General features: G+C 48.0%; 1 protein-coding gene across 6 annotated transcripts in view; it reads right to left on the reverse strand.

The window, feature by feature from the left end:
• CACNA1H (calcium voltage-gated channel subunit alpha1 H) overlaps positions 1 to 13,204 on the reverse strand; it is a 410,611-nt gene that overhangs the window by 133,622 nt on the left and 263,785 nt on the right. For all 6 annotated transcript variants that reach the window (XM_083152776.1, XM_083152780.1, XM_083152775.1 and 3 more), the window contains one exon: positions 1,876 to 1,968. In XM_083152776.1, the coding sequence (XP_083008902.1) occupies positions 1,876 to 1,968 (93 nt within the window). The remainder of the gene's footprint in view (positions 1 to 1,875; positions 1,969 to 13,204) is intronic.

The following is a 13,204-nucleotide window of genomic DNA, read 5'->3' on the forward strand; positions in this document are numbered from 1 at the left end:
TAGACCGCATTTGGTTTTTGGAGTGCAAATAAGGGCTCCACAATACAAAAAGGACATGGTAGAACTGGAAAAAATGAAGAGAAGGGCAACCAGGTTAATAAAAGGTATGTAGCATTTAAACTATGAGGATACATTAGCCGAATTAGGAATGTTTATACTGAAGAAAAGACGACTAAAGGTCCCCATACACTTATCTGATTTGGGCCGATTGTGCCCGATTCCAACGAATCGGGCCAAGATATCGGCCCAAATCGGATGTGCTTGACACCTCACCGACCCGATGCTACAGATTGAACCTGCAGCAGGGTTAATCTGTTGGATCGAACCCATCAGCGACACATCACGGGTGCTTTGTATCCGGTCCGATTCCGAGGTGTGTGCCAGCGGTACCGCACTGCTGGCACACACATTCCTGTGTGTCCTACGTCCAGGCAGCAGGTGCTGAGTGGTAGCGGCTGGGATCAGCGGGTATTATATTTAAAAAAAAGTTTTTTCTTCTTAAATTGTAATACCCACCACAGCCCGGCGTGCCTGTCCCACTGATCACCGCCCGCTGCTCAGCACCCACCGCCCGCTGCAGCTCAGCAGCCGCCGCCTGCCCCACTCCTCCACACTGCCCGTGGCAGCTTCCCGGGTACATGTGATAAATCGCATGCAATTTATCACATTTAAAAAAATCTAGTGCCAAATCGTATGTGAGCCTCACAGGGAGCTGCTGGGCAGCTTGCAGGAGAAATGGGTCCGACTTGTCCTTAGGACAAGTTGGCCTAATGTATGGGGGCCTTTAGAGGAGACATGCTTAACATGTATGAATATATCAGAGGGCAATACACTGAACTATCGGGCAACCTTTTTGCTTGAGGTTGTAGACCAGGACACGTGGGCATCTGCTCAGACTAGAGAGAAGATTCTTCACCATTTAAAGGAAAGGGTTTTTTTTTCGGTCAGGGCAGTAAAGCTATGGAACTCTCTTCCAGAAGAGGGGGTGAAGGCAGACACATTGAGCACATTCAAAATAAGGTTGGACAAACATTTATTGGAAAAAAAAACATTCAGGGGTACAACTTGTAGTCAGCTATTTAGTCAGTGCTAAAACAAAATATATATTTCAAACTACATTAGGAATGACAAATCTAGGTCAAAGGGTGAACTTGATGGGCATACGTTTTTTTCAACCTCAACTACTATGTCACTTACTGTATACCCCTTTCACACTTACAAAAATATCCCGGGTTTTTGCACATGACCGTGCATCAACCCAGGATTTAGCTCAGTGTGAAAGGGCCTTGAAAGAATATCCCAGGATGAACATCCCGGGATTTCTACCCAGGTCCTGACCTGGGTAGATTCCGGAATCGGTCCAGGATGCGGTCAGTGTGAATGGTCCCGTACCCGTAATTGGAGCTTTCTTGGGCTCACAAATGCTGATGTCATCTTTCAGAGCCCTGGAGTCCATTTCTAATGACATGCATATGTATTTGCAGGGATTTCCCGGGATCAGTGTGAATGGAGCTGGTCGATCTCAGGTCTGAGTGCAGTGCGAAAGGGAACATTCCCGGGTAGAGTCCCGGGAACACATTCCCGGGTATGACCCGGCTCTGCGAGTGTGAAAGGGGTATATGTTTGTTAAGAGCCTACCAACCAAACCCAAAAAAATCCACCTCTGCTTCCAAGTCATTCTGGGAGTTGCTGCTTTATTACACCCAGAGAATCAAAGGTTGACAAGTCCTGATTTATATCATGTGCAAAAAACAACGTAACAGAAAATACACAGAAAGTGACAATGCCATTCCTAGACCAGTGCAAGTTCGGAGGGTACAAATAGGGAAGAACTCACAATAACTGTAAATTAATGTAACAAAAGCTGATACTTACTATTATAAGTAGTATAAAATATATAAAATTGTAAAAAGAATGTGCATCCATGACATAGTACATGATGTCCACCCACCCTTCCAGGGTTATAACCTAGGAGAGAAGGGAAATTCATAATTAAGATAATATTACAATAGAAGGCAGCTACTTTGCGACTGGATAGAAAATATGCAGCTTATGGTACAATACTACAATGAAACACTTTGTAATACGCTAAGGGGAGACACAGACATTGTTACAGAATAGTAACTCATTTCACACCACTGCACCGGGTAATTGCCGGTTTGCTGCCGTGTAGACCCGGCACAAGGTGTGGTGTGAAAGCACCAAAGGTTATAACTCAGGTCCACCAACCCGACAATTTGACCTGGGTTAATAAGGGTTAATCTCAGGTCGTCCTCTGTCCCAGGGTGACCCGGGTTTAATGTGAAAGCCCCATTTCTGACATGACTTTGTGATCTGGAAAAGGGTCTGATACTTCTTTCACATCACATTCAATAAGTTATTGCCGGTTTGTTGCCGCGTCGACCTGGGTTGGGGGTGCAAAGAACCGAAACCCGAGTCGATCAACCCAGCAATCCACCCGAGGTATAATGAGCGACCCGGGTTTAATGTGGAGCCGGAATTGCAACGTGAAGGCGGTATAAGGGATGGAACAAGAGGAGGGAAGGCCCTGCTTTGTGTAAGTTTAGTCTAAAATGGAAGGGGACGAAGTGGGAGAATTGGGGACATAGATGGGGGGGGGGTAAGGAATTTATTTGGTAGTCAATGCTAAACAGGCGAGTTTTGATGGAGCGTTTGAAGCAATAGAGATTCTGATAGAGGGAGGGAGAGAGCTCCATGGATTAGGGGCAACGCAGGAGAAGTCTTGGAGGCAAAAGGTAATAATCAGTGGTACAGAGACACATTGGTCACTGGAGGGGGCTGAAGGGACAATGGAGGTAATGGGGGGGGGGGGGACAGAGACCACGTAGAAGGTTACAGTATTTCAGATATGATGAGGGAGCAGACAGGGCTGGTCCCGGTGATACAGTAACACAACACACTTTCCACTTTGGACCTGATTCTGGTTCATTCAATTATCCCTGGTATACTCACACCCTGGACTGATGTTTAGTCTCCGCGCTTGCGTATATTACCATATGCGCACATGTAGAGCCGCTGTGCGCACGCGTTCGGCAACTTGCACAGTCGAGCACAGGGCGGGATCGATGTGGGTAGGGGGCATTCGCATTACCTGTGCGTTCCCACAAAAACGGTGGGTGCGATTAGGAAAAGCTGGGCGTCCCCATGCGAACGCATGCGGCCGGCTGATGACACAGGATGTCAGCCTCCCGCTCTGGATGCCGCAAATATACAGATAGAGCCATCCTCATCTAGCCCTTACATAGGATTAAGTGAGCCAGAACTGTCTGACTTAATCCTCTGCTAATCCCCTTCTGTATTGTTCTATTGTATTGCAGCTGAGAACAATAGGCCTTGGATAGCCATGGTGGCCCACTATGGCTATCCAGAGATGGCTAGTTGATGAAGGCTCCACCTGTAGGCCAGTCAAGGCTGACTTATATTTGCGAACAGGGGAGGCTGCTCCCCTGCTAAACATCCATTCATAATGTGGTGGGGATGTTCGCACAGAGGTGGGGGGTGGGCATTTGCTCGCCCGACTGGCGATGTTAGATGGATTAGAGTCAACCAGAATCAGGCAAAAAATCTCCACAAAGTGCCACTTACACCGCTCACTACAAAGTGTATCCACTCCTGGACTGTTACAGAATTACCGCAACGCTCGGCACGTGCAAAGTGTATTCATAAAATATTCATAAAGTTAATATCATTTCTTTCGAAAACTAGAATATTTTATTGTAGAACATTGGCAACAAAATGTTTATTAGGGTTGAAAGACTTTTAGTCTACTTGTGCATTTTCCTGTGTTTTCGATTTCTTTCTAATAATTAAAACCCAATAAAAGAGGCGATTAATCACGCAGTATACAGCCGTATAAGACGTAACAGCGGAACATCAGATCACTGGTCTGCACTACACCAACAATAGAATCATGGTCTGTGATTCTTCCCAGAAGAAAAGGAAATTGCCATTTTGCTTAGCGTTAGACCCCCCCCCCCCACTCTGTGCGCCCCTGTATTGCAGGGAAATTCCACACCTTCCCCATTGTGTGTAAAAAGGAAACTATTAAGGGTATTCAATATTTACAACGCAACTGTCCTCATTAGAACAAAATACTTCTGTGATCCGCTGATGTGTCTGAAGATGCACCATCGGATCACTCTGCATGAACATCGGCCATCTGAGTAACCCGTCATTCACTGTGTTTTCTTGCAAAACCAGCCAATGGGGATGATTCAGGTTGGCTTAGTATGCAGCGTAAGTTCGCTGATTACTGAGCGCTTTATCGCCGCCCACCAAGCGAGCGAACGCCCGTCCAATGCAGCTTCGGCATGCCTGCGTTCGCATGGGGCTGCCCAGCATTTTCCTGGGTGCGCACAGGAAGTGCTGAGCATCCCCATGCGCCCCCCCCCCCCCCCCAGTACGAAAACCTTGGCGACTATGAAAGACTATGATAGCCACATATACGCTTGCGCAGAGCCGCACAATCGGTCCCTGGACTGAATATCAGCACACCCAGAAAATGTGGTGCAGATTTTTTGGGAATACTGCCCGTCCCTATACTGCCGCAGCCTGTCAATCATACTGCGGCTTAGCAGGCACCGTGATCTCTGTTAAGGTGCGCACACACGGGGGCGACCATATTGGGCCTTATTCTGATCGGTGCGGCCGGATCCGAATATGCGGCCAGGACCGTGCGTGCGAAACCCCGCCTTCCATACGGATCGCCAACTCCGTCCGTACGCGGTAAGAAGCTGGCCGAACGGACCGCACGTGTATTTTTCATGGAATATGCCTCCTCCATCTCAGGGAACCTCCCCCATCATTCGATGGTCGCAGACCATCGAATGCAGGACCGAGTGGTCCACCAGCTCCCGCAACCTCAGACCACACAGACATTTTTCCGTGCAAAAGCAGGGATCTGGGCGGGCAGCTGACATCCGGCGATGTCATATGTCCGCCCCCTACACGTGCGTCACGGCCGCATTACCATACGTACGCCCAGCGTTTGCAAGGGAACGCCCATGAAACGCGGGGCGTATGCATATGGTAATGAGCCCAAATAGCCCTTCACGCCCCTCTCCACCCCCTGTTCTGAGTGTTCACATTTCATGCGGGATTTGGCCGTACGCCCCGCTCGCACATGCGCAGAGACGCCTCTGCACATGCGCAGACACAAAACATCGGCGGCACGAACGAACGCGGATATTACTGCACCAACCAGAATAAGGGCCTTTGTTCCACGATGGGAGTGTGCACTGGCGATATATTGCCGGGTGCGCGCTCCCGTTTTCATACCTCCCAACTTTGATGGAGGAGTAGGCGGGACAACGCTGATGCGCGCCAAAGGCGTGTCTGAATTTTCGGGGGTGTGGCCTAATTTTGCCACTATGGGGGCATGACCCAGAGGCTATGTGAGCCTCTAGCCATGCCCCCAGCCCCCTGGCTGCGGGAATAGACGCTGTGCACATGTGCACAGCGTTTATTCCCCGCTGCTTAGCAGCCGACAGGGGGGACTCCCAACAGCCCCCCCTCACCGCGGGACACTGCCTTCCGCGGGAGGGACAGCGGGACAGGCCCAGATAATCGGGACTGTCCCACTGAAATCGGGACTGTTGGGAGGTATGTGTTTTTACCCCGTAGTGATCGCTGGTCGCAGGAACATGCTCCTGCGACCAGCTGATTACCTCTGCGGCTCCCCCGGCAGTTTCTTTTTCATCAGCGACCATCTCTGGTCGCTGATGAACAGGAGACTCTGAGCGATATATTGCTTAGCCATATATTGCTCAGCAATATATGGCTGAGCAATATATCTCCCCTGTGTGTACGGGGCTTTACAGACCCAGATCCCCATATGTGCACCACAGATTCTGGGCTTTGACAGATCTCAAGACATCGGAGATGTGTGCAAAACATCGAATGGTGAATGTGATCCTTCGTCTAGTTTATATTCAGAATCAGGACTGTGTGAACCGTGATCCCGGCCAAGGCGCTGCAGGAGTTTATGCAGATTGCGACTTCTCCTTTAACCCATCATTTCCTCCAGTCTGTGTCAGTCATCCGTTTACGCAGGCACAGACAGGGACCGTGACTCTGGCTGCACCTTAGTGAGACCTGCAGGCTGTCTGCTCGGTCGCTGCATGGGAAAATGGTAACAGACACGTCCTGGCTGCCCCGAGCCTGTGACAGTGGATGAAGCTCTGAGAATGAAGCCATGAAAACTGTCTTCTTTTCTGGACAATGTGGCCTTTCCCAGACCTCTCGTATAAATAGAACCACTGTGAACAGTCTGCTGCGCGAGAGATCATCCAAAGATGAGAGATCCAGAGATCATATAAGCTTCCCCATCTAGTCCACCTACAAAGACTCTCCTTCAACCTTTCGCTCCCAAACGCTAGAACATTGACCAAAACCATTGTTCGGATTAGTTTGTAAAACCAAATGGCTTTAACTAATTTGCCTGAATGATTATTAGCGAACAAATGTTTGATTCTCACTTGCTCTTATACATTACCAAGTTTTTGTTCCCACTAGATTGGACAGATAACTCTGTAGGTGTGTACCCAGTATTAATAAACTAGTCCGACTTGTCCTAAGGACAAATCAGACCCAAATTCCCCTGAGCTCCCCCGGCAGCTCCCCGGGAGGCTCACATACGATCTGATGTGCCATTTTTACATGGGAGAAATCACATGCGATTTCTCACATGTAATACTCCCGGGGAACAGAAGGTGGGAGGCAGGAGAAAAAAAAAAACATTCAAAAGAATGGATGGCCGCTGATTGGGTGAGAGACCTCTCCCAGCCAATCAGCGGCCGGCCATTCCTTTGATTTTTTTTTTTAATTCTACTGCTGCCCACTGCAGAGTGGTAGAACACCACGTTTGCATGGCACTTCCCGTGCTGCTGACGGCTGCACATACGATCCAACCTCCGACTCCAATTCGATTCTCACTGGACCAGGCATCGGAAACAGATCGGATCGGATGTCAGGAACATGCGATTTGGAATCAGGTTAAATCGGGCCCAAATTGGACAAGTGTATGGGCACCATTAGATTGGGTGGGGTGTATTCAAACTAAACTCTAAACTGCAGTGTAAAAATCAAGTAGACAGTATTTACCCTGCACGGAAAAAATATAACCCAATCAAATCTAAATATCTCTGCACGTGTTACATATGTTTAAAAAAGGGGCAGACTAGATGGGCCATGTGGTTCTTATCTGCCGTCAAATTCTATGTTTCTATCTGCCCCACCTGCAGTGCAGCGTGGTTTTGCCCATTTGTGCGCATTTTTGCATTGCAACCAAACCTGAATCAGGCCCACCGTATATACAATGGATGTTAAATGCTGTTTGGTTGCTATGGGCTACTTGTAACAAGGGCCCTTATTCTGAAAATTTTGGGGGCAAAACCATGTGCACTGCAGGTGGGGCAGATGTAACATGTATAGCGAGAGTTACATTTGTGTGAGTTATTTTGTTTCTGTGCAGGGTAAATACTGGCTGCATTATTTTTACACTGCAATTTAGATTTCAGTTTCAACACACCCCACCCAAATCTAACTCTCTCTGAACATGTTACATCTGCCCCACCTGCAGTGCACATGGTTTTGCCCATTTTGAGAACAAATTTGTACTTCGATCAGATCTGAATAAGGGCCAAGATCTGAGCAAACACTTGGATGGGTTATTCATAGCTGATTTCTGTTGTGCGAATTCCAACATTGATCGATTATCGCATACCTCCCAACATGACCCTCTCCAGGAGGGACACAATGCTCTATTCCTGGACTTCCCTCTTCATTTATGATTACCATCACCTGTGCTATAATAAGTTTCTTATCAGTTAACCAGTTTAATAAAGGTGATGACAATCATACATAAGGAGGGAAGTCCAGAAACAGAGGATTGTGTATCTCCTGGAGAGGGACATGTTGGGAGGTATGTTATCGCATGATAGCGCATGTGGATCACAGTACTGCATGGTATCCAGTGTTTTGGAAATGACAACATTGTCAAACTGAACTCGTTAAGAAAAATTAACTGCAGAAGGTTGCACTGAACAGCGTAATCTCGGTCTCCCTTGGATGGAGATTAGAACAAAGTAAAAACTATTGGAGGTTTTCACCCAGATCACACAGAAACATGATAAGGGTTCTGAGATTGTTAAAAACACATTGCTGGCAGTTTTTATGCCTTCCTAATGCGTCCTCATAAGCTTAATGTGCGCAAGTATCTAACATGGAACGAACCGGCTGATAAGGATCACGCATTAAACTTCCGTGCGCTGCACCATGGGAATACTTTTAATTAGCATTTGTCCATTATGCGTCTTGCATCAATAAGCACGTAATGAAATAATAAAATAAACTGCTATCTATTCGGCGTGGGTTTTATCAATAGGCTCGGGGGTTCTGCTGTCGCCTGTGCTTCCTTATTGGGAACAAAAATAGAGATGCGAGTATAACTTCTTGGAAAGAGCACAAAAACGTCAAAAATGGCGTAATATAGCACAACGTTCATTTAAAAACAATCAAGTTACCCCCCCTCCAGGACCCCGAGTCCTTTGCCGCAGATACGTCATGTGTGTAAGTTACCAACCAAGAATATACCTCCCAACATGACCCCCTCCAGGAGGGACAGAATGCTCCATTTCTGGCCTTTCCCTTAATTTATGATTGCCATCGCCTGTTTAAACAGGTTTATTGTGAAGAAAGGTGTTTCAGCACAGGTGATGGTAATCGTAAATTAGGAGAGAAGTCCAGAAACAGAGCATTGTGGGGTAGATTTATTATAGCGGCGCTAAGAGCGCCGCTATAACACTCCCTGCTTCGCCTCAGTAGCGAGGCGAAGCAGGAGGGGACACTGACAAGATCTACTAAGATCTTGCCACCGAAGCGGGGGAGCGCTAACTCCCCCCTCCGGCGATGTCCCCTCAAGCTGACAGCGCGCCAGTTAACACTGACGCGCTGTCTCCTTACCCCCGGCCGGCTGGACTGCGCATGCGTGGGATCTCGCTACTCACGCGAGATCCCAGCGCAGCTCAGAGCCAGCAGCAGGGACAGTGCTGTCCCTGCTGTAGGTATAGGGCATCGCCGCCTGCAGCTGTCAAAGTCGATAGCTGCAGGTGGCGGAACGGTCCGCGATGCTGACCGTTCATAAATCAGGCAGGAGGCAGGCGCGCAGTGCAAAATATCGTAGCTGCGCTATGCCTCCTGCCCCGCACCGCCGCACGAAAGACACCCGCTCGGTGGGTGTCATAGATCAGGGGAAGCGCTATCCCCTGCAATAACGCACAAGGATAGCGCAGATTCCCCTGGAGAGGGCCATGCTGGGAGGTATGCGGGAATGTCTCTTACATGTCTGGAAACGGGATACAGTCACTAGGCCAACCCCATTTAGGTCGACATGTATTGGGTCTACCACTGAAGGTTGACATGGCTAGATCGACACCTGAATTAGGTCAACAGGGTTGAAAGGTCAACACCAGCATTAGAGTGTCAATGGGAATGTCGACAGTCAAAAGGTCGACATAAGTTTTACTTTTTTTTTTAGTCGACATGAGCCGACAGGTGGTATTTCATACCCTACCATCCACTATGGCATGGTAGGAGAACATAATAGTGTGCCGAGCGCAGCAAGGCCCCGTGCCGGAAGCACTTTGTTGGTGTCCATGTCGACTGTGTGGACATTCGGGACAAAAAGTATGAAAACCTCATGTCAACCTTTTGTCTGTCGACCTAATAATTGTGTCGGCCTTCCAAACCTGTTGACCTTAGCCATGTAGATCTATTTCAGGTGTCGACTTATGCCCTGTCGGCCTTCAGTGGTCAACTCAATGCATGTCCACTTGGTCGACCCAGTGACCCATACCCTCTGAAACAGTGCCTCCAAATATGTACTGTGTTATCTGCTTGTGCCATAGAAACATTGCGCCCTGCACCTGACACCACCGCCGCCGCGTCCCAAACATGACGCAGGTCACACACAGCATCTGCCATAAATCACAGGGCCTGCCGCAGACAGCTTACAAATGGCGGCACACCTGTATCTCCCCCGCTGCAGCCATAACGAGGTTAGGGAATAATAGATTAAATAATTACAACGTGGAACTGTGAGAAATATGATGTGGATTTTCAATGTGCCAACAACAATTTGCCAGCAATTTCTGTTTCCATTACTGGGCTCAGTGAAGTGGGGCACATCTATTTCATGAGAGACAAGCCAGGGCAGATTGTTCTCTCCGTTCAGTAATCAGCGCTTGTATCCCTCCGTGTATGTGGTCCTGCCACTGCCGCTCCTGAGCTGTACTTAATGAAGGTATGAGGAGGATTAGATGTGCAGGTAGATGTCTTTAGTTGCCTGCATCTCTTCCACTCACCTTAGAAACATAGAATGTGACGTCAGATGAGAACCACTTGGCCCATCTAGTCTGCCCATGTAATCCGGACATGCCAACACTGCGTATGTGAGACCGCCCTACTGCAGCCCAGTTATGCCCCTTCAGTCACAAGTGTATATGAGACTGAAGTGCGTACAACACTACGCAACCTGTACTTGTGTACCCTTAAACTGGCCATACCCTACTGCGAGGGTATGGCCATCTGACTATGGTTACCACCTAATCCCTTTAATTCCAGACACATATTAATTACACAGGTTCTGTGGCTGGCTGACTTCAAGACTCCATTTCTCCTGGTTTTAAACTGCCACAGAACCTGTGTAATTAATATGTGTCCGGAATTAAAGGGATGAGGTGGTCACCCTACATCCGACCCACCGTGAAGGTCGCGGGTGGCAGGATCACATGCGGTCCTTTCACGTGTGTTCTATCGCATGTGACCCCATTTCCCGCCGCCGGGAGGGAACAAGGTCTGAGTCGGTGGTCGGACCTGCTTGCATCCCAACCGATGCACACGAGACCGCGCATCGGATCGGAACTGATATCAAACACATCCGATGTGGGCCGATTCGTCAGAATAGGGTCAAATCGGCCCAAATCAGTCTAGTGTATGGGGGCCTTTAGTTTTGGAGCTTAAAAAGGTTTATTTTCTTAGATGTTCTTTCTATTGGAGATATGATGTTGCCGGCAGCAACCAATCGGAATCAACTTTTTTTTTTTTATGTTTATATTGAAGCATCAAGTGCCAGATTCACAAACAGTATATCAAACAATACTCAGAATCTACTTCTTGTATATTGAGCACCTTCTAGAAGATAATAGATATAATCTGATTAGTTGCTATGGGCAACATTCCATTTCCAGTAGACTCCCATCTTAGCAAATAAACCCCACAGTCTGAAAGCATACATTGGGGGTGAAATGTAATAGGGTGAGAGAATCAATGTGAGAGATTTGGTAAGGAATCGCAAGTTTTTTTTTTTTAAAGCGCAGTGGCGCACGCAGGGGGGGGGGGGGGGGGTTGCCCAGAACTCCCCCTGACAGGCCAAGTTTTTATAGTGGGCTGCAGACTGCTGCTGCTTCTGAGTGCCCGGCGTCTCATCAGCGCTAAAGGGCTCTCGGCACTTGGAAGCAGCAGCTGTTGGCAATGGTGGCAGCGGCAGGCGGTCTGCAGGAGGGAGAGGTGAGACAAAATCCACAGCATCAATTTGCATCCAATGTTTGAGGTGCACAAATACACTTATAAGTGTGTGTCTCATTTTAAAGCTGAGTGTGATATGCTGGGTGCAGAGGCCGCTTATTTGTATTAAAGTGCGGAATCTGACCTTTCCGCCTCAGACCGCTTTGTTTACGCGGTCATATTCTTGCCGGGAGATGAGCGCGTTTCCTCCGGCCGTCTCACAGCATAAACCACAACTCTCACCCAATAGTATCTGTGAGAATTGATTCAAATCGTTTTATTGTTTGGTGACACAAGAACAAAGTATAATTAAAATGCAGTAAAGGTTTTATTGTTCTTTGTGGAGTTTATGTTGTTTCTGTATTCTTTGCAGACAGATACGGCTTTCATTTGGTAACCAATTAAAATAAATATAGTTTTTCTAGGCCAAACATAAGGGACATAAAAGATAAAAATACTTTAATACTTTTAAATTTATTTATCCATGATTTTCCCATAGTTATTTGTAGCCAAATGTTGTAGTCCCAGAAATCTACTACTGTATCTGATTATTCAGTCTCCAGAGTATATTTATACTAGATACGTTTATGGCGATACCCAGGGGAGTATGACATTAGTAGTAAGATGACGCAGAGTCCTGATAGTATTAGGAAGTATATACTTATGCAAAGCACCCATGTCCAAAAATCTTCGTATGGCATGGGGACTGAACCAGGGGTAGCAGTGACCTGTGTGAGAGTACGGAGTCACTTCCGTCCTGTGTGACTGTACAGGGCCGCTTTTATCCTGTGTGACTGTATGTGGCCGCTTCTATCCTGTGTGACTGTATAGGGCCACTTCCATCCTGTGTGACTGAACGAGGTCACTTATATCCTGTGTGACTGTACTGGGTCATTCTGTGTGACTGTCCGAGACCACTAACTTCCTGTGTAAGTGTACAGGGCGACTTCCATCCTGTGTAACTGTACGGGGTCTATTCTATCCTGTGTAACTGTACAGGGCCTATTCCATCCTGTGTGACTGTACAAGGCCACTTTCGTCCTGTGTTACTGTACGGGACCACTTCCCTCCTGTCACTGTGTGACTGCATGGGCCCACTTCCATCCTGTGTAAGTGTACAGGGCGACTTCCATCCTGTGTAACTGTACAGGGCCTATTCCATCCTGTGTGACTGTACAAGGCCACTTTCGTCCTGTGTTACTGTATGAGGCCTCTTCCATCCTGTGTGACTGTACGGGACCACTTCCCTCCTGTCACTGTGTGACTGCATGGGCCCACTTCCATCCTGTGTAAGTGTACAGGGCGACTTCCATCCTGTGTAATTGTACAGGGCCTATTCCATCCTGTTTGACTGTATGAGGCCACTTTCATCCTGTGTGACTGTAGGAGGCCTCTTCCATTCTGTGTGACTGTACGAGGCCACCTTCGTCCTGTGTTACTGTACGAGGCCTCTTCCATCCTGTGTGACTGTACGAGTCCTCTTCCATCCTGTGTGACTGTACGAGTCCACTTCCATCCTGTGTGACTGTACGAGTCCTCTTCCATCCTGTGTGACTGTACGAGTCCTCTTCCATCCTGTGTGACTGTACGAGTCCTCTTCCATCCTGTGTGACTGTACGAG

The sequence above is a fragment of the Crinia signifera genome, chromosome 7 (genome assembly GCF_055691185.1).
Source record: "Crinia signifera chromosome 7, ASM5569118v1, whole genome shotgun sequence".
In the NCBI taxonomy this organism is placed as follows: domain Eukaryota; kingdom Metazoa; phylum Chordata; class Amphibia; order Anura; family Myobatrachidae; genus Crinia; species Crinia signifera.